General features: G+C 35.4%; 1 protein-coding gene across 1 annotated transcript; it reads left to right on the plus strand.

Moving 5' to 3' along the window:
* Positions 1 to 15532: 15532 nt before the first annotated feature.
* Positions 15533 to 19132, plus strand: LOC123660032 (protein TMEPAI). The gene is made up of 3 exons (XM_045595176.1): positions 15533 to 15633; positions 15971 to 16151; positions 17098 to 19132. Exons 1-3 carry the CDS (start codon positions 15533 to 15535, stop codon positions 17365 to 17367), a joined length of 552 nt encoding a protein of 183 aa, XP_045451132.1. The 3' UTR covers positions 17368 to 19132.
* Positions 19133 to 22317: the final 3185 nt, after the last annotated feature.

The raw sequence follows: 22317 nt of genomic DNA on the forward strand, positions 1-22317 counted from the left end.
TTTATAAGATAAAAGAAATATTCACAAATTATTTTTTAAAATAATGTTGAATCTTGATCCAATGGGCCATCAAAAAAAAAAAAAAAATTATAAGATCTAAATATTCAAAAAATATTTTTTAAAATAATGTTGAATCTTCATCCAATGGGCCATCAAAAAAAAAACAGAATTCCTATAAACCTTACATATCTTTTGGTCTTTTGGAATAAGTGTATGTAAACATAAGAGACTAGGTTCCAACATGTCTAACAGCTACTTAAAATAATATCAGAGCATCAGATTATTAAATGAAAGTAAAGATAAGTCCACCATTGCTAACTAAATTAACAAATAATTGTACATAAATTATATATATGTATATTTAGAGCTATGTTGTGTCTCAGATACAAATCTAAACAAGAAAACTTCTTTTTCGAATTATAATGTACCTAGTTACAACTGTAGAATATTATTGTTTCTCAATCAATAACACAATTTAAAATAAGTTTTACTCATCATTTAAAATAAGGTAACTCACTAAATAGCCTTGTTGTGTATTAAAATAAAAAAGAATAACATGTTTTGTGTCAACACATAATTATGTACGTATAAATGTATATGTCTGTCCATTCCTGGCATGCAATAACAACTAGAGTTTACAATAAGCTAGTGTAAGCTAAGTTAGCTTAGATTTTCATACTTGTAGTATGTTGTAGGGTTTAATGCTTTAATTTTAGACTTAGTGGAATTTTTATTTTCTACTAAGTAATATAACTCAGTTATATGGACTAGTTCTCAGATGTTATATATCAACAACCTTCTAGAAAAAGTCATAGTGTTTGTTTCACTGATAACTCATGCAGCTTATCTCGAACATAAGTTACAGAAAGGCTCTATCGGGAGTTTCACGAAAAATATAACCACTACAGCACAACTTTCACGGACTGCGTATAAAAATATCTTACAAATAATATATACCATTATACAACGATACCATTATATATCATATAGCTTTATCAGCAACCATTGCAATAAGCTCTTAGTAAATAAAAAGGAATAAAGTAATATATAAGTAATTAAAGTCATATGTACTTAAATTACAAAATTTCTAAAAATTAAAAATTTACAATGATATTGTAATGAATAGGTAATATTAGATAGTTTATTCGAATTTTGTAACCTTTAAATATTCAATCTCCACATTGTTGAAAAACTTTATATTCAATTATTCACAATGTAGAATCTTCTAATCATCTATAGGTATGAGATTGTAATCCCTTTGTATTTATCTCTGAATCATAATTTCATCTATATATACTAATCGTAATCACTTATCAATATCTACATAATGTCAGTTATTACTTACTAATGTCCTAAATAAGTACTTTTTATACAAAATGTCACCTACATATCCTAGGGTCAGAGCCATAAATGCAACTAGGAACTTCAGTAACAAATTTGTATTTAACAGAGTTAGATGTAAAAAAAAAATGAAAAAGAAGATAGTGTTGTGGTCCATCGTAATAATGTTACTAACAATATTGCAATAGTATGATTACTATTAAAATATAATAATAATAAATGTAGCTCTTACAACAACTCCATGATAAACATTTAAATTTCATCATATACATAATAATATACATTAAAGTCAGATAGAACTGATTTTTTTAACTACTTACTTGAGTACTTTGATTTTATACCTTTGTATATATAATACCCTAAAAACTGTATTTTAAAACCTACATAATTGTGTTCTATTGCTGAAGTAAATCCTATTCTTCTATCAACGACAACAATTCTAATTTGACCTTACAATATTTGTTAAAAAACTTTAAAAATTATCATTAATCTCCTTCACATTCAAATGCAAGACCAAATGTACATTCAAAGCAGCTTTAAACTCTGTGGTTTCATAAGATGATTCCAGATTAACTAAAACTCTATTGTAATATTAAACATTAAAAAAAAAAAAAATTAGATAAAATTATTCAGAAGTAACATAGCCAAAAAAAAAATGTTGTTTGTATTACTTAAGTCTTAATGTACCAAAACAGTAACTATGAAAAAACCAAGTGGGATGACTAAGTAGGTATATAGTATTAAAAAAAAATCCAAACAAAGAAAATACCAAAAAAAAAATTGTCCCACTTTATAAATAATTCAACTTCCCCATACTACTACAACTACAACTCCTCATAAGTAATACTTAACTTTATTTATAAATCAAAAATGTATAGATTATATAAATCCTATTATTATCAATATTTTTAAGTTTAGATACATGTAATATGATTACCTCAAAATTTTCCACTTATCTTTAACACAAAAGAACATTACTAGAACTATAATTATATCTATAGGTATATTACGTAGCTGTCGCCGCAAACGTTGTTTTTTCATATATTTTATTAACCCCCTTAATCCCCTTATGTTGGCCGATTCTCAGGCCTACCCGATATGCACATAAATTTCATAAAAATCGGTCCAGCCGTTTCGAAGGAGTACTGTAGAGAATTTTATATTTATGATACGTGAAACAAAACTTGATACCTCTTTTTACAAAAATTGCGCGGACGCAGGAGTATGAAATTTCGCACACTTATCTATATATATAAATGAATGCTTGTGTGTATGTCCTTTACAGAATCATAAACTATGCATTTGATCATGTCATGATCTTCAGCAAAGTGTTGTGCATGGACCCACAAAGGTTTCTGAGTTGGTACGACCATAAAAAAAAAAGCGTAGCAACGCGTGCAGGGTACAGCTAATTTATTATAACTATTTTATAACTGAAGTAAAAAAAGTGACTTTTCGTATAAGGTATCTTTTTATATAAGGTCCAAATAACTTGTACAATAAGTGTACAGCTAGTAGTTTATACAGAGGAGTGCAGAATGCTAATATTTTTTTTAAACTATGCAAAAAATACATTAAATCAATAAAAAAGTTGCGCACACTACCATTTATTTATCATACACACGCATATATTATACTCTTGTTTAACGTTCAAACTTATAATTTTAATTAATTATGGTCGAATTTCGACCAGTGGGCGACCACTAGTATACTTAATTATATAAATTGTACAGTCATTGCCTTTTTCATAATTCACTGATAAGACCTTTTTATAGTTATTTTCAAGCAAATAAAACTATTTCGTTATCGCTCGTCGATAAAGTAGTCAAGCACGATTTTCTTCTGAATTAAACATTAATTACATTTAATTTAGATTACAATAATTACGATTCAGAAATCGAAACTCGTTACATTTCCAATAAAAATATGATTGAAACAGACACAAGAATAAAATCTATAATTGGTATCAGGGATAGATTAACCTTTTAAAGGAAAAAAAATAATTCATTCTTTTTTTTCAAATATCTCTGATATGATGATGTGTACTTTAATTAATACTGCACACAATCCCAAAAAAATTAACGCATTACATATGCCAGAGAGAAGCAAGCTACACACTCCGTATTCTTTCTTTGGTTAAAAGAATCGAACGAACTATGAAGAGATTCTAGGAACTAGATCCCAGTAATTTATAGTTCATTTGCAGACGTCGCAAGAATACTTAAGAGACTTCTTAGTCTATCTAGTAAAATCAAAATAGTACTCATTAACGTTTATTATTATCTATTTGAATATTTTTATAACTAAACATTAGGGTTAGACTATTTTAGGTTCATAGACAAATTCATGTAGCTGTATTGAAACCTCGCATGGAATTCGTGCTACTTATCATACCTATTTTCATCTCAGCGTCTTAAAGTATCGTTACGCCTAATTTTATGAACATCGATCAAGTGCCATAAACCCCAGACAAAAAAAACGAACTTATCTTAATTTATTTTGTTGTCATCTTATATTTTATTATTTTTTACCAAAATATGCACAGCAAATAAGTTTTCAATATCTATATACGTATAATAAAATGGTAGGAAAGTCAAAACTGTACATTGAATATTTTTTTAAAAGAATACTTGGTGTGATCTACAATCGATACCGAAACCAAAAATATAGTTTTTAGAATTTTTGTCTCATTGACTGTATGTATTTCCGGGATAAGCTCAAAAAGTGTACTGCATGGATTTACTTCAAATTTGGCACGAATATTATTAAGAAGTCGTGTCAACATATAGGCTACATATTATCACGCTATCATCTACGGGGAACGAGCAATGTAGCTTTATTTCTTCAACGCATTCTGTAACGTGTAATCTAACGATGCATATTTGAATGTTGTTGTTATTATTTCAATCATAACTTACAACTATCATTACAGGTACTGCCCAATTCGATAGTGAAGCACAGTTATGTTAATAACCATGCTATAAGCTAGCTTCACACTATAAATAAAGACATTCTGTAGTATATTTAGTATCAGCATCGCAACCGTGCGAAGCCGGGGCGGGTCGCTAGTAAAGTATAAAAATATATAACATTTTCCGTACGCTCAATGCATACTGTCTAGAATATTATTATGATGATGATTATACTCAATGTATGCAGTTCTTATAAAATTTTAGCAATTCACATTTCTACGAAATGTCTTGTGGTCCAAAATAATTGTCTTTGCTCGCAAACGAAAAAAACCGATTTCAATTACATCGTAGGTAGACGAAAAAATAGTCAAGTAATTTCGAAGTAATTCAACGTAGGTAGACGAAAAAATAGTCAAGTAAATATGCGTTATCAAAAATTACTCAAAAAATAGTTGTAAGAACTCCATCAAATTCAAATGGGGTCCCATTTGAATTTGATGAAAACAAACAAAACAAGACAAACATTCGATTATGACAAGCATCTAAAACGACGTAGACGTAACAAGAATTATAAATAACGTAGGTCGACGAAAAAGTGGTCTAGTAAATAGGCATTATTAGATATAACTCGAAAAGTACTTTTGAGTTCGGGATTCAATTTAAATAGGACCGCATGACAAGCACCTCCTTTCGATTAAAAAAAGAGTCACTGAAATCGGCCCACCCAGTATGAAGTTCTGAGGTAACATACATAAAACATAAATATCCATTCGAATTGAGAACCTTCTCCTTTTTTGACGTCGGTTAAAAAGTTAAAAGTAATAATTCTATAAAAAGCACAATCTTCTGCCTGAATTATATGTATTGTCTACACTGCTGTCTCAGATTTATACTGTCAAAATACCGTATACCTACCTTTTTTTTTAACGTGGGGAAAATCCTCATCGACACCCTCCGGCGAGGAGGGGAGTCAGACTCTTACTGAATAAAAACCATCCACGTGTGAGCAGACCTCCGCCTAAGTGGGGCGAGATTGGGTCGCGCTAGCATGCACCACCTCGCCCCGGCGGCCAGCCCGAATGAAAACATCCGAACTTCGGCACCCATAGAGGGGCGGCACCCATAAGACCACCCCTCCCGACGACGTGTGGGGTCTCAAGCCAGCCAAAGGTCCCCCGACCCTCAGCCGGCCACCCCACGTAAGGGACGCTCCACGGGTCCGCCGGACTGCACCGACAACCGAGCTAAAAGCTTCAGGAAGCCAGCATGCCCCGGCCCTCATGCAATTGATCTGTCGGATTGCACCAGTAACCGAGCAAGCTCCAGGAAGCCAGTACAACCCAGCCAGCACTCCGCGCCTTAGCGCTACAGGGCGGGCGAGCTAAGCCCCCCGGACCCACCCGCCCTGTCCCTCCAGGCTAGGCAAATCCCCAACCTCCAACGCAAGATCGCACAGAGCAAGCTCCAGGGAGACCAGCGCGATCCGGCAACTACCCTACGGGTCCACCGGACTGTACCGACAACTGGCCTAAAAGCTCCAGGGAGCCAGCACAGCCCGGCCCCCACACATCAGGTCTGCCAGATTGCCCCATTAACCGAGCAAAGCTCCAGGGAGCCAGCGCAACCCGGCCGGCACACCGCGCTTTTGCGCCACAGGGCGGGCGACCGAACAACCCGCCCCGTCTGTCCGCCGGTTTTTGGTCCACGGGAGTCCAGGACCTAAGACCCCTACCACTCGCTGGAACCAGTCGAGTGGCATTCCCCCATCCGCCACCTAGGCGACGCGCCCAGTAGGAGATCCGAAAACTTCTCATGAGAACTTTTTTTTTAATGTACTTACTACTTCAGCCTATCGCAGTCTACTGCTAGACATTGTAGTCCCCAAGTGCGCGCCAAACATCCCGGTTTTCCGCAATCCTCATCCAGCTTCAACCGGTAATCTTAGCCAAGAATAGCGGGGCTGCCGGAGACTGTGGGCCGAAATTTTTTTTTGTCGCAAACTTATGAATTTTGCTCGCCATACCTATTTACGCACTGACCCCGCCACCCGAGAATGACGGGAGTGTGGAGCTCCCGGCTTGTGGTCCAATGCGAGACTAAAACCCACATCTTTTATCCGCCGGCACCTTAGTGGGACGCAGTGTGACCGCTTGCGCATACTACCACCGTGCCCCCAGTGATGGCATTCGGCCCCGTCGGAAGGGACGCTCAACCGTTCCAAGTCAATCCCACCGCCGTCTGCAGGAGGGAGACGAGGTCCAGGAACTGCCCCAACACCTGAGCGTGAGCGACCGTGAGGTCAAGCCCTTCCTCGGCCACCAGGCCGCCCCTAGCAGCCCCGCAGAAACTGCAGGGCGCCCAGCCCTACCCGGCAGCATGCGCTTGCGCGCCTTAGAGCGGGCGAGCGAACCCGCCCACCCCGTCCGCCGCGTGGGGAGAGGGAAAAACCCGACCTCCACGTCACCGCGCCGTCTCAGCGCCACTCACACCGCCGCGCCTCCGCGCCAACACACCAACACACCCGCTCTCACAAGTCCACTCTGATGACCAGAGCGGTACCCGGAGCGCATCGTCTGGTTTTGGTCCGTGGGGGTCCGAAGACCCCTACCACCCGCAGTCGTTAAACCGCAGGCGGCGTTCCCCTATCCGCCAACCAGGAGACGCGCCTAGTAGAAGTCCAGCAACTCCTCCCCTTGGAACCTAGGTCCCAGAGCTCAGTCTGAGGCCCAGGCTCCAAAGACCTGGATTGCTCGCTATACCTACTGTAACTGTATACATAATTAATATTGACTATTAAAAATAATTGTGTTTGCAGGTAAACGAAGAAAAACCACTTTCAATTATATCGACATGTAATCTAACGTAGGTAGACGAAAAAATAGTCAAGTAAATACGCATTATCAAAGATTACTCCAAAAGTTGTAATCAGATCTCGATGAAATTTAAATGTGACCACATGATAAACATCGGCTTTCGATTAAATAAAAAAATCATCAAAATCGGTACACCCAGTAAAAAGTTATGCGGATTTTCGAGAGTTTCCTTCGATTTCTTTGGGATTCCATCATCAGATCCTGGTTTCCTTATCATGGTACCAAACTATGGATATCTCTTTTCCAACAAAAAAAGAATTTTCAAAATCATTTTATAAACGACGAAGTTATCCCCGAACATACATAAAAAATATATATAGGTATATACTAGCTGACTCGGCAAACGTTGTCTTGCTGCTAAACGCTATTTAAAAAAAGGGGTTGGTGGTAGAAGGTTTAAAATTTAGGATTGTATGTATTTTTCAACGCCAAATCATAATAAAATAAAAAATAAATATTTTATCTAAAAATTAAAAAAAATAGGGGTGGACTACCCTTAGCATTTAGGGGGATGAAAAATAGATGCTGTCGCAAAATTTTATGAGAATCGGTCAAGCCGTTTCGGAGGAGTTTAACTACAAACACCGCGACACGAGATTTTTATATATTAGATACGGTCGAATTGAGGAGTAACCTCCTCCTTTTTTTGAAGTCGGTTAAAAAATTAGAGGAGCAGGTTTGGAGATTTTGACATTTTTTGTAAAAGCTTTTTTTTTAGTAGGTATGAAAAGATTTTTTTTTAAATTTTAATTTGTAAAGCTATTTACTATTTTGTACATTTTCTAACTGCTTACTCTAAATATATTGATTTACACTTCGTATAGACAGAATCAGATTTTTTTTTTATTTATTTTTTTTTTTTTTTTTTCTTATTTAATGAAACAACTGATGATGAACTTTTTAAATCTTTCCATTCCTACCCACAAGAACAACAACAATAGCTGTGGTGTAGTGGTGCGAGTAGTCGCCTAAAACATCGACGGTTTGCGGACTGGAATCCCGATTCCCGATTCCCGCTTGGGATGAATATTTGTATTTGTACAAATATTCTTTTCCGGTTTGGATGTATGTTCTTGTGGGTTTCCCCACCGTGCCTCAGAGAGCACGCTACGCGCAGTCAGTCCCGGTTGTTATCATAAATACATAATAACGATCGTTACTCATAGTAGGGAATATATTCGCCAACCCGCAGTGAGCAGAGTGGTGGATTAAGCTCTAATCATTCTCCTACGTGCAGAAAGAGGTGTATGCCAAGCAGTGGAATGATGATACAGGCTGAATGCATGCATGCATCCATTTTAACTGAGATAGGACACAGCAGGAAATTTCCTGTTCAAAATCTTGAGCAGCCCGACTAAGGAAGTACCTCGACCTTACAGAAGATCACAGCTAAATAATACTTGTTTTCAAGCAGTGTTTTGTTCTTGTGGTGAATAAGGTGACATGGATTTATTTTTTCTTTTTTTTTTTCTCGTCCCCGCAAATGATGCGAGTCTGTGTTTTCTAGTTTCTCTTTCATATCACTTCTCGCTTTTATGCGTACTTTCATGCCTCATACTTAATCTTTCTTGCATTCATCGCCTTTCGCACACGGGGTGGGTTCCCTCTACTTTGAGTCCTAATTGTCTGCTTTGGCTATCTTAGCTTATTTATGTGGTTGGGTAAATAATTTTACACATTTGGCTTTGTAACAGTTTTGTTTTACAATGATTTTTTTTCTTAATTCTTAATAAATACTGCTAAATAGTGTCTTAATGATATTCATTATTATTATTATTATTACAATTTTTCTATATTCTATTTTATAACCACAAATCTTATTTCATCCTTAATACTATAAAGGGTCTTAATCTACTTTGACAGGGTCTTATTCTAACTTAATGCTAACATTGATAGGTTTCTTTATTCTGTCTAAACAATTTTGAGGTATTCTATGTATTTTAGCTTAATATTAACATTAATACTTAATACTTATAATTACTAAGTTAAATGATAAGGACGTTTAACTTAGTAATTATTCCAATTTTTGATCTTAGGTTCTACTATTATTCAATCGGATCTTAATTGTATAACCTTAACCTATCCTTATCCTATGCTATTGTTTTATATACTAATGATATAAAAATAGCATAATTGCCTGCCTTTCTGATCCAGGACCATTCATTCACTTTCCGCTTCTTCGACACGAATCGATCAGTCTAAAGACCCTTTGTAGTTCACGGCGGCCCTGTATCCCAAAATGCAGAACTCCCCCGCAGGAGTCGGTGGTCGTGAACTCCCCTTTTGCTCTGCTGGAGTCTTGTCTCGCAACAAACATACAGGTTTCCTCCGAAGCCAAGACCCCTGCAGAGTGTCTCGCGCGTGTGTCTCCAGGGTATGGAGACTACTTGATGACAAGCCACCACGCTGACCATCACGATCCAGGAGTACGCGACTGTTGACCGCGCTAGCTCAGGTGACCTGGATTGGGTGTAGGATCGGCAACACGCTTGCGATCCTGGTCTTGCAGGCTTCTGGTGTAGCTCAGGTGATCGCTTACCATCAGGTGAGCTTACGCTTGTTAGCCGGTCGAGTTGTATAAAAAAATACGAACTTTCATATGTAAAAGATAAATTAAAAAAAAGGAATTATCACCGATTGTTGTACAAAGAACTCTAGCCTCTAACGTTATAAAGTTAGAGGATATATCCTATATCAATAAATTAAGGCTTGATTTATTTTCTGTCAATCAATAGACTTTAAGCTGAATTAACAGTACACATACATTAGAGAGTATTTGTAATACTATGTTACAAATCTCAAAAGCTTATTTAAAATATTAATAATGATAATTATAATCGATCGTCTCTGATGAGATTATACATCACACGAAAATGTGGAGGTCGTGGCTTTTTAAACAGTACAAATCTCACAATCGTGAAGTGTATAATCTCAGAGAGTACTTCTTAAATATTAAAATCGATATGCACATAGATGGTCGGTTCTACAAAGTTCTGACAGACCCAGATGTAGACCAGCCTAGCTCAATATCCTGGTTACAACACGCGAACCTCTTTGTAGAAACCGAAGGTTTTGTCTGTGCAATTATGGACGAAGTTATTAAGACGAATAACTACTGAAAACATAGAATAAAAGATGCAACTCCAAACATATGCCGAGCTTGTCATAAGCCTGGAGAATCTATTAGACATGTTGATTCCGGCTGTAGACAACAGTGCTAACAGTGTGTACTTACACAGACATAACCAAGTAGCCAGGACTGGCTATTCGATACGGCCTCGTTGAAAATGAGTTGCCTTATTATAGGTATAACCCAACGCAATTTCATGAAAATGGTCGTGCATTGCTCTACTGGGATCTGTCTTTTGTCACTGACAGGTTTATTGCAGACAATAAACCTGATATAGTGCTAGCAGACCTATCAGCGCGCCGAGGAATTATTGTTGACATTACAGTTCCACATGACGATAATCTCGTAAAGGCGGAAAAAGAAAAATTAAGTAAATATTTAGACCTTGCCCACGAGATTACCAGCATGTGGAATGTAGACTCAACAATTATTGTTCCTATTGTTGCGTCGGTCCAATGCCGTATGGTGTTGGCCGAGTAATATAGCATCACCCCCTTTCTTGCCGTGGGGGTCGTATAAGGCGACCGAGGGATAAACCTGGCTAAAAATCATCATGTCCTGGAGAAGGAAACCTTCATTCGTGGCATAGCTGTAAAATGCGAAAGACTCCTGCAGCCGAACTGGATCCACACGTATCGATTCGTCGTTCCTGTGGGCCTAGCCAGTAAAGTCAACTCTGCGTTTTCCTGAAGAGTGCCCTAGGCGACACAGTGTCTGTCTGACCCTGTCTAAATCATCTGCGACAGATGGACTAAGAGTAATGATAATGTGTCGGTCAATGGTCTATTAGCGAAGAGTTTCGACCAACACCTTAAGAAACTCTCGCTTGACTTTTGGATCAGGGGATTCAGGGATTTCAATCTTACATGTTTATTTTCTTTTCTTTTTAATGCATATTTTTGCTCCACAATAATAAATGTTCATTTTAGTTATTACATCTAATAAGTTTATCTTTAATATTCATTCTTGAATTAGTCTTCCTATTATATCAAAAATGGTTAGAAGTCAATCTTAATTATAGCGATAAATAAACCGCTAGTTGCGTTCTTAGGTTCCTTTATCTTGTTATAATAATTGTGCATTAGTAGTAGCCTTGCCCTAAATATTGTTACAAAGAAAAAAATAACATTTTTCTATTGTACGTTACGTTTATTGCTATATCGAATAGCAATTAGTGTGTTAGTTTAATATATCAATATAAAACTATTAAAAATATATGGGCCTTTCTCTACTAACAGGAAAATCATTGTCCAAGCACTTTTTTTTACTTTGACTATATTAATGCATAGTTTTATTTATGAAAACACATAATATACAACCTGTTATTTATGGAGCCAAGCTTAATCTTTAGTTTATAATCATAATCATTTCATAAATTCGCTCTAAAAGCCACTAAAAACAGTCCTCTGTTATGTCCTAATTCCGGATCGAGTATGATTCAGTTCGGTATTTATTAGTTGTATTTAAAAATGTAAAATCTTATAACTCTATAAACATAAAGAATATTGAATGCATGTGAACAAAAAACAATTATAATTTTAGAGAATTTTTCAGTACTAAAAACTAGTGTTCGAATTTTGTCCCAAACATTTTTGAACAGTCCTCTGTCACAATTTGAATATCGCGCCATAAAAATATTAAACACTAATGTGGTTACATTTCGCGTGAAACAGAACGTTAACAGTGTGAATTTTGCTCAGTCGTCATGCTAAAGAAGTCGCCGCCATTTTGCGCAGTGACAGCTCCGCGTCTGTGTGAGAGCCACGTCTCTGCAATGTTGAGTAAACATTCCTCTGGTAAGTCTATTTTACGGTGTTTTATGTGTTATAATTATATTTATTTAACTAAAAAATTGCTGAGTGTGATAATTTATAGCTGTCTCTGTATTATGAAGTAATATTTAAACTGATACATGATATGACATTTTTTACGTAAAAATAACAGTCCTCTGTGCAACAGTCCTCTGGAAATTTATAACACAGAGGAATGTTCAATGTGACAGAGGACTGTTTTATTTGATGTCCGTGTATTTTATGAATATTCTTTATAGTCTAAACTAACCTAATGCTTGCCGATAGCCTCTTTCTTTCTTACAGTAGCCTGTCACGGTAATTCAGGTATTTTGTTTTCTATTTTTATGGATTTTGGAATATATAATAATACGTACCTAGTAACTACCTGTTTTTAAACCCTTACTTTTTTTTAATATTGAAAGTATGTTTGATTGTTTTAGTATTGCCGCAATGCCCCCAAAGAAGAAACCTAAAACTAAGAAGAAATAAAAGAGCACAACAAAATTGCAAAAAGATTAAGATATCAACGGCTAAAAAATTACCCTGTAAAAAGAGAGCAATTGATAGAAAAAGAACGACGAAAGTACCAAAGAAAGAAGGGAAAAGGTACAAGAAAACCAATCAAGGATATGAGTCGACGTGAATACAAAGCTGTGACTAAAGAACGGAGAAAGCACTGTGCTACCTATCGTGCAAAAAAAAAACTTTGAAAGTAATTACAAACAATTTTGTACGACAAAATACGCCTGAATCCGAGGGTTCTTCTTCTTCCGAGGTCTTGTGTACAAGTTATGGCGAAGCAAAGATAGTTGTATATCTTATAAAACAATTCAGAAATCAGTGCGCAATCGGTTTTAGTACCCCAACCTTCGGACTCGTAAAGACAAAATTTCATCTGATTGCATAAACACTGTACGAATCTTCTATGAAAATGATGACAACAGCAGACTTGGCGCAGGAAAACGAGAATGCCTAACCAGAAAAGGGATTAAAAACAGAAAAGATATCTATCGGATAGTATCGCAAATTTATACAAGAGGTTTCAAGCTGAACATTTTAAAATAAGCTACACAACGTTTTGTCGTCTACGTCCTTTCTAGGTCATAACACTAAATGTAAACGATCCTGACACGTGCCTGTGCATAAAGCACGCGAACATCGATTTGAAACTGTCAGCATTGCACAGGCGAAGAATTTTGACTTACAATAGTCACACTGTTCTGCTTTAAAAGACATGTAATCGCTGTGACGAGCTATGTTTGTCACGAACCTGCCAACGCTGTATTGACAATAATCCTGACTACAGGAAGTTTGATGACAACAAGCCTATTGAATTTAAAAAATGGATATCCGAGAAACAAACTTATAACGACGAAAAACGTTCACGGTTCGCCCTCGAGAACTAATAATAGAAGAGCTGCATGAGGATTTGGAAGCCTATTATCAACACGAGAAAAAAAGACGCTATCACACATATGGATTTTTCAGAAAATTGTTGTTCCAAATACGGTCGTGATTACATCTTGGTTAAATTTCTAGTAAGAAACACTAAAGGTTATCTGGAAGAAATCGCTATTTAGCGATAAGATCGCCTTTGTACATCTTGTATTGTATCTTTCTATATATGTGTCTGTATTTCGGTGTACATTAAGAATAAATAAATTAATAAATAAAAACAAACACTGAATATTGTTATGTTGCAGTAATCAATAAGATAAACACAGAAGAGGGCGAACTAACACTAACCTTCTTAAAAATTGTGATGACAAAGGACACACATTCAGATTCGATGAAAATGATTTTCTGATGTGTCCTTTGACCAAGTATTAAAGAAGTTGCCAACCCAGATATTGCCCTAAAAGGAAAACGAATATTTTTTAATTTAAAATAAAACCTACCTGTACCTGTTTTTGAGAAATAAGTCTGCATTGATAAGTAAACAAGGCTGATTCTTAGTACCTTAGTTACCTTAGAAAGCTAAGCTTGCAATTTGTTCCTGATAAATATAAGTATTTAAATTCTGTATGTACAGTATTCAATAAAGAAGAGAATTTATTTGATTACATTTAATAATTAATATTATTGTGTTTTTCTTCATATTAACATTGACATAAACTGTTCTCTGGGTGAAAAAAACAGTCCTCTGGGTGGCAAAACAGTCCTCTGTCGCATTTTTTTACAAAAATGCCAATGATTCGAAAAATAAGGGTAAATTACAATTGTTTTTTGTTTATATGTATTTATATTATAACTATCTATCGACTTAGCACATTATATTTTTAATTTTCTAGAAAAAAGGTTTCGGACAACTGTCAATAGACAAGTTTCCAGTTAGTAGAGAAAGGCCCATATAAAGCTTATTCGAACTGGTCTCCATTGGCTGCTTTCTGTGACCTCTCTTTGCGTACCACTTAACTAGTTGTTTTGATTTTACCACCCTATTCTTTTTTTTAATTATCAATTAAGAAATGACCAGTGCGTCTCTTATAGAGCAAGTCCTAAGTCATCTTTTAAAATACGTGACATGGAACCATGTGATCTTTCTTCTCCCGAGATAAAATCTTTTGCTTTCGGACAGGATTTCTTCGAATTCTTTCCTTTACTGCATTGATCGCCATTTTCGTAACAGAGGAGGTTTTATTGTACCCAGTGCACAAACATATGACTAATATCAAGCGTATGTAGGTTCTTTTTATCACCCCACTCCATTTTAATATCACAAAATATGTCACAATGTATTGACGCGAAAATGAGAAAACACAATGAACAATCATATAAAAATGACTGATTCCAAATTCAAATGATTAATTCAAATTTTGTTTTATTGAATTTGTTTGTTTAATTAAATTCAAATTTTGTTTGTTTTTAATTGTAACAGTATTTATGGCCAGACTGTGTATATTCTATTGAGGTTTCACTTGCACTTTATTTCAATATCTATCAGATTGGTTGACATTTATGTCTCTACCTGACTTCTAGACATCGTACCTTATATATTGTGATTAAGCTATTAAAGTGATCTAGTTCAAGTTGTCCATATTGATAAAATGTAAAAACTTTAAAATATAAGCTTATAACTTACATTCAGTCAGTATTGTTTCTACTACCTTTTCTTATAGATTTCTTTGGAACATTTGTTATTTAGCCTTGCACCAATATTCTTAAAAAATACAAAAAAAAACATGATATATATTGCAAAGAATTTACACAATAATCACAATGTGAGGAGAAACACACACACACGCGAGCAACCATTTGATTGATATTATTTTTCATACAACGCTAGACATTTAAATTACAAACAAGTAAATTAGGAAATATTGCTTGTTATAAAATAAAGAAATTTAATTTGCATTCCCTTCAGTATAATTTTTAACAGTAAGTAGTTTAGTAGTAATTCCTTTGCTGTTGTCCTGAATATTAAAAGTATTGTTATCTATGACGAGGGCCGCATAAGTGAGAGCAGTGTGTTGTGATTTACAGATGCTCTCGGTACAAGTGCCGGGGTGCGCGGGAATGGAGCGGCTGGGCGCGCCGGGGGGACCGCGCCTGCGGCACGACCACAGGCACCACCATTCCTCGTTGTAAGTTTCTTATTCATTTCACTGTTCGTATCATATCAAAGCATACGCCTGCACAACTCTAAAGAGAGCTAGTAAAACTAACATCCAAACTTCATTTTCGTGGCGTTGTGTAGCCTTAGCTAGCAATGCTTCATTACGGCGTGATAACTAACGCCACGCTTAGACGCACTTTTTTTGCATTTCAGCTATTAAACTAATAATAAAACCTAATAAAACCAATTCTTACGATATACTCGCACATGGGATTCCCTTATTGTATATAAAGGTCGTTAAATATTGAATTAGAGAGAAATTAAAAAGTAAGTGTAAAAATTAATTTTAATAAATTTGATTCCAGGGAATGGGAAAAACAACAGAGATTGCAGGCGATGGTCGGTCGCCTGCAGGAAATGGTGGAGCAGGAGACGCGCGCGCGGTCCGCTGCAGCCGCGGAGCGCCTCGGCCTACCGCCCAGCATACAGCTCCCCGACGGCGAGTACGGGCAGGACGCACACTTACAATTACGAGTCCCTTATCAGGTCCGTAAGTACTCATTTCTAACTTGACATTTTTGTATTTAATAGCTTTACCGGGATACGTCCACATCCCTTAACACGTTGTCTGCTATTATTAAAAGTCCTTATTTGCAAAAATTTTATGATAAGTTTTTATTGCACTACCATTCCCTTTCTTAAAGATCTTACTTATTTTTCCTTACTCTATATGACATATTTTTCTAAATCATATTTTTTAAGCTGATCGCGGCACCAACGGAAAAATTGTGTGTCTGTGAAATGGAAAAACTAAAGAATCGAGGCAACGTTTAATGTGTTTAAGAAATTGTAGTAGCCTTTTTGTTTTTATGTTTTCTATCTTACAAAGTTTTATCTATATAAATAAAAATGAATGTGGCTAAGCGCATAACTCGAGAATGGCTCGAGTCCCTTAAGGCTCACAGAAGGTTTTAAATTTAAAGAAATAAAATAATTTATAATTTAAAAAAATATAAAGTTTTACTATTAATTTTTGACAGAACGAAGTTATGAATAATAATGAAAATATCTATAACATACACACATGGTTGTCAGTTCCCAAAGTAAGCAACGTTATAGGTAACAGTCGGTAGCGATTTTTTTTTTTCGATAAATATATATATATATAAATATAAATAAATATATACATTACACCCTGCCAGTAGAAAACTCCTAGTTTAGAGTAGTAGTAGAGTTTCCTACTGGCTAGCTAGTTGCTAGTGCTAGCTAGTTGCATTGCTAGCTAGTTGCTAGTCAAAAAATGATTCAGTACTTGATGCATAATATATTTTATGATCTTTACAAACTGTTGTATAATTTGTAAAGTCGTATGTAACATTACCACTATTAAAGATATTATAGTTTACAAGTCCGGTCTAATTCTAAGTTCAAAACATTTTTGCAATATTTTTACATTGTCGACACTAAATCGTACGATTCGACACAATTTCAGCAAGCCGAGCTGACGAGAAGCAGTTTTCAACCTCCACCGAACAAGTGCGTGAGCGACGTTCCCGAGTGGGCGGGCACGGCGGACGCGCCGCCGGGCCGGCGCGGGCCGGGGGGCGGCGGAGGCAAGAAAGACGGCCTGCTGCAGAAGGCGACGCGCTGGTGGGTGCGCATGGGCGCGCGGCCGCCGCCCACCTTCCTGCCCGCCAGCTCGCCGCCGCCCTGCGTGATGGTTCCGCGCCGCGCCGCGCCCTCCCCGCCGCCCGACGCGTGACGCCATCGCGTCTCCGCACCTCTCTATCATATCACGCTTACATTCCATTATCGGGACGATCAGACTCGTCGGAGTGCACGCGCGTCCCGGAGTATTATAGACTTGATAATTTATTTATTTGGGACTCGCGCCCGCCCGGCCGGGCCGCGGAGCGCGTCCGCGTGCTTTGTGATATGTGCGACAGGGTCGTGTTGTGACAGTGCGGACCGAACGGAGCGGGGCGGGCCTAGCGACCGCCGCCGCGAGCGTAACTAGTCTTGATACTTTAATCGGTTTAGACATAGAGGTAATTGTTTCTATTGAAATTTATGAAACTAAACGAGGTTGCACTGCCCGCTATTCGTGTTATAGGTGTGTATGGCGTTGCATTGAGTGTGCATCTGTGTTCCTCGCACTGTCTTTGAGTTTTAAAACTAAGACTGAAATAAATAAAAAAGATAACACTTTAAAGTTTACATTGAATATGTTGTCTTAGATAAAATTAATTCAAATAGAAACAATTAAAATATTTAAAGAATCTTTCGATTGTAACCTTCGATGATATTGTATATTATGAAAAAGGTCAGGCAATAGTATGCTATTAATGTCTTGCAATGTACAGTTCATGTTTAAGTAACCTATTTTAAAGTTTAATTTCTATCCAGCAGCTAAACTGTGTTTAAACAACTTTTATATTTATTTAAATATAATATTGTATAAAATAATGCATATCAGTACAGTAATCACAAGGAATATTAATTTACAAAGCATAGTTACTATTTTATTGTAAATATTGTCTCTAATTTAATGTTAGATTATGCAATGACCTAATGTCATATATGAAGGTCGTTTTGATTGAGTGTTTACTACATTCCATATTTATGTTGAAATATTTTCAAATAATTGCTGGCTTATCTGCTGACCACTCGTAAACTGAAAATAAATTTCGCCGTCTCGGTCTTTACTACTTGTCATAAAATCTATCATGCTGACAATAATTAAATAGTTAGTATTTTTTCAGTGCAGATAAATCTCTAGAGAATAGTCATTATTTAAACATCGGTTGAATTAGTTTTAAATTAAATATGTATTTATTAAATATATCATAAGGTCAGGTATTAGAGACCTGCTGTGCGCAGGCTCAATATATTTTGAGATAACATATAATTGTATTCCTATAATAAATTATTTGAACTTCCCACTGTAGTCATCTAAAAACGTGATATAGCCAAAATTTGTTAAATTACTCGCATATTTTCTGCTATAGGCCTGTAAATTAGTCCATAAATTATAAAAACTTATAAGCATAGCTAGATAATAGTAATTGGCCTGTATCTCGAAAATTTCTGGTGCTTAATGAAATATAAATTGTAATTGTGAATTTGCTTTATTTCTGTTAAAGTAACATTTTAACCTACTTTTAGCATTAAATATAGTCCCTGTTTCAATTTATATATGTTTCTTAAAATAATTATAATATACTCCAACATTATAAATCAACCACAAATGCCTATTTAAGTGTATAAATTTTAAACAATCATTTAATATTTTTAATTAGATTTAATGGTTACAATATGTGAATTGTTACCTGTATTCCATTGACCGATATACTAATACACAGAACACAAGTAAAGAAATGTCTAGGCTTGCTAAAAAGCAATACATAATGTTGATTAATAGATATACCTAGACAGAGTATTTCGACTTAGTTTAAATTCCTCACATATAACCACACTATATATACTTATTTTTTCAATTATATTTCCTAAAATAAAGTATACAGCTATGAATTTTATTAATTAAAACAGTAAAAAACATAAATTTCATTTCAAAACATTATACATAACCCTTTATTTGTTATTTATTTAGTAGATAATAAACAAAAATTATTTGTCAATTTTGATTTCTACTTTGAATTTGAAAATCCAATATTTACAATGATCAAAATTTAAATTATAATTTTTTTCAACTTACCTAGGTTCATTGTACATACTTAAAGTTTACAATATTATCTAATTCTTGGACTTCATTAAATTATTATTATAAAATCTAATAGTCAGATTTTTCTCAATACTTTCCTTGAGAAAATAGGTAAAAATAATTTTTTTATTGTAACTTTTTTATGTGTGTCTCCAATCTATTGTACCTTACTATGATAATAGTTTTAAATTTTTAGAGGTGGTAGTAAAGCTGTCCTTGTACAAAATGCTGGTAAAATATAAAAGTTGTTTAAAATAGTATCACAGAATAGATATTTAATCTAGATATCAAACAATATTCCATTTGTCATATTAATAAGTAAAAGCAAAGGCAAATTTTTAATAAAAAAAATACATTAAATTATGACCTACCAATAATAAACATGTAATTTTATTTTTTATAGAACCTTTATACTTTTAATTTATACTAGGTTTTATATTTGGCTCCATCTGCAATATACATCGCCTTCTGGAAAATTGCGCGTTATTATTAATGATATTACTTAAAAAGAATTAGAAATTTAAACAAACATTATATAGTATAGATGTTTTTTTTTTTTTTTAAATATTGTATCTGCAAAAGGGATGTGCATTAAATACGTCACGCGGAATTTTCCCGTACTAGATCTCTACCTATCAACCTCTTTATCACACTATGTCACATTTTCAATGACCCCCTAACAATTATTACGTCACAAAAGCTAGATCCCACGATCTTATATAAAGGATCGGTCAAATACAATAGTGGGGGTACGTTGGCTTGACGGCTTACAGCCGCCAAAGGCATCACTATTGCTTGGTGTGCTGTGCAACGAAGACAGGATAGCATTCTCTCTTTTTCTATCACACGTCAGGCATTTATGTTTTGAATTATAATCAATTATAATGAAACTTTACTCAATATGACAAATTACAATGAAGAACATCACTCAATATAACCAATTACAATGTAGAACGTCACTCAATATAACCAATAACAATAAAATACAGCATAATACAATAATTATTTGAGTTTAGAAAATAATGACTCATCGCTATCACTTTGTTTAGCTACGACCTTTGATCAATTAATCCTAGTAAACTAGAAAGCCTGTTGGATTTCTTAAAATTATTATACTTTCCATCATAACGTGAATAGCAACCTCACAAAAATTCAATAATTAGGAACTAAAAATTATATCTTTATACCATTTGACAGTAAAATCATCAAATGATCACAAAATGTGTTATGTGGTGTCTACGTCTCATAGCCTTTTGCTGGTGATAAAGGGATTTATTTTCTATGAAAACGGAATTGCAATTCAACCGCAAGATGCTCCTAGCACTTTCACTACTCTTCCACACAAATATAATTCGCTTCAGCTTGTAATATACCACTGCTGGGCATAGGCCTCTTGCCCCATGTAGGAGAAGGATCAGAGCTTAATCCACCACGCTGCTACAATGGTTGCTGGCGAAATGACGGTTGGCGGTTAAAAGTTTTAAGTACATTAAAATTGTAGAGTGTAAAAATAAATTACCCACAGTGATTTGACTATACTACAAACTAGCTTCTAGAGCTAAAGATTGAAGTGTGTGAAGGGACTTACATTATCGCACATTTCTTAATACTAAAAAATATGGAACCATTTTTGAGAAGTTTTCGTATTGTCTCTTAGTTAAGAAGGATATAATCCCTACTACAAGTAACGATCGCTATCAGGTGTACATGATAACAACCGGGACCGTCGGCTTAACGTGCTCTCCGAGGCACGGTGGGGAGACCCACAAGGACTGTACAAATACCCAGACCACGGCAAACACCTGTATGGCCAATACAAATGTTTGTCATGTGTGGGGATCGAACCCGCAACAGCTACAATCCAGTGCTGTGACCGTTGCGCCAACACGTGGTCAATTATAATATAATATTATTTCTAAATATATATTTATTTCTTAAATTTGGTATGTGTAAAACATTTGTAGCGACATCTATCTAGTGGCATACAAGCTAGAGAAAACGGACGTATCCTACATCGCGCTATCAAAGTTATCAAAGTGACTGAGTATATACAAGAACCCGACAACAATGGTTGGGCCAGTAGCCCACCAAACAAAATAACTGCCTGTTCGGAGGATCCTCATACACCACCTCACCCCCAAACATTTATTCATATGGATTAATTTTAATCGTACCTAAATAATATCGATTATTTTTTTATCGTATACATACATTATGGTTGTCTGTTCCTAAGATTTGAACTTTGAAGAACTTTATTTTGATCTGGTGTGCTGTCAAATTTGCCCTTTGCCATTTTTTGCCATAATAATCATTATCATTATTCTTATATATAAAAATGAGTTGTAAAATGTGTTTGTAAGCGCATAACTCAACAACGCCCAGGCGGCGCGTTGGTCCAGACCAATTTTAACATTTTTTTTAAATGTTCGTTGAAGTCCAAGGATGGTTTTTACGGCGAGTAAATTCGAATAATTTCCAGGAAAACCCTAAAATCAGCCCTTTTCTTTTTTCCATACAAACGTTTTCTTACTAAAATGTAGAGTCAATTTAAACTTTATTGCTATTCAAAAAAGTTCATGTTAAATAATATATTAGGGCGCATTTTACGTAAGTTATTATTTATTAAATTGATCTTATTCATAGACCACATTTTAATTTAATTTACATACAGTAAAAATGGTATTAACTAGCAATTTCACATTACTTATTATACTGTTGCGGGGGCGTTAACAATGGAAAATTCCCGTTTTTAATCTATCGACCTCAAATTTGGTACGAATCTCCTATATGTGATGTAGAAATGATCGGTGAGAAGATTTTAGGGTGGGCGTTAACAGTGAAAATTTTAAATGTATGTAACTCCGAAACTACTGAACCAGTTTTTATCAAATTTTTTAAGCATCTGTAATTTGGTCCAACTTAGGAGATAGGGTAGTTTTTTCTCAATTGAACCCGATAGGTGGCGCTGCAATTGGTATGTAACTGCTAACT

The sequence above is a fragment of the Melitaea cinxia genome, chromosome 14 (assembly GCF_905220565.1).
Source record: "Melitaea cinxia chromosome 14, ilMelCinx1.1, whole genome shotgun sequence".
NCBI lineage: Eukaryota > Metazoa > Arthropoda > Insecta > Lepidoptera > Nymphalidae > Melitaea > Melitaea cinxia.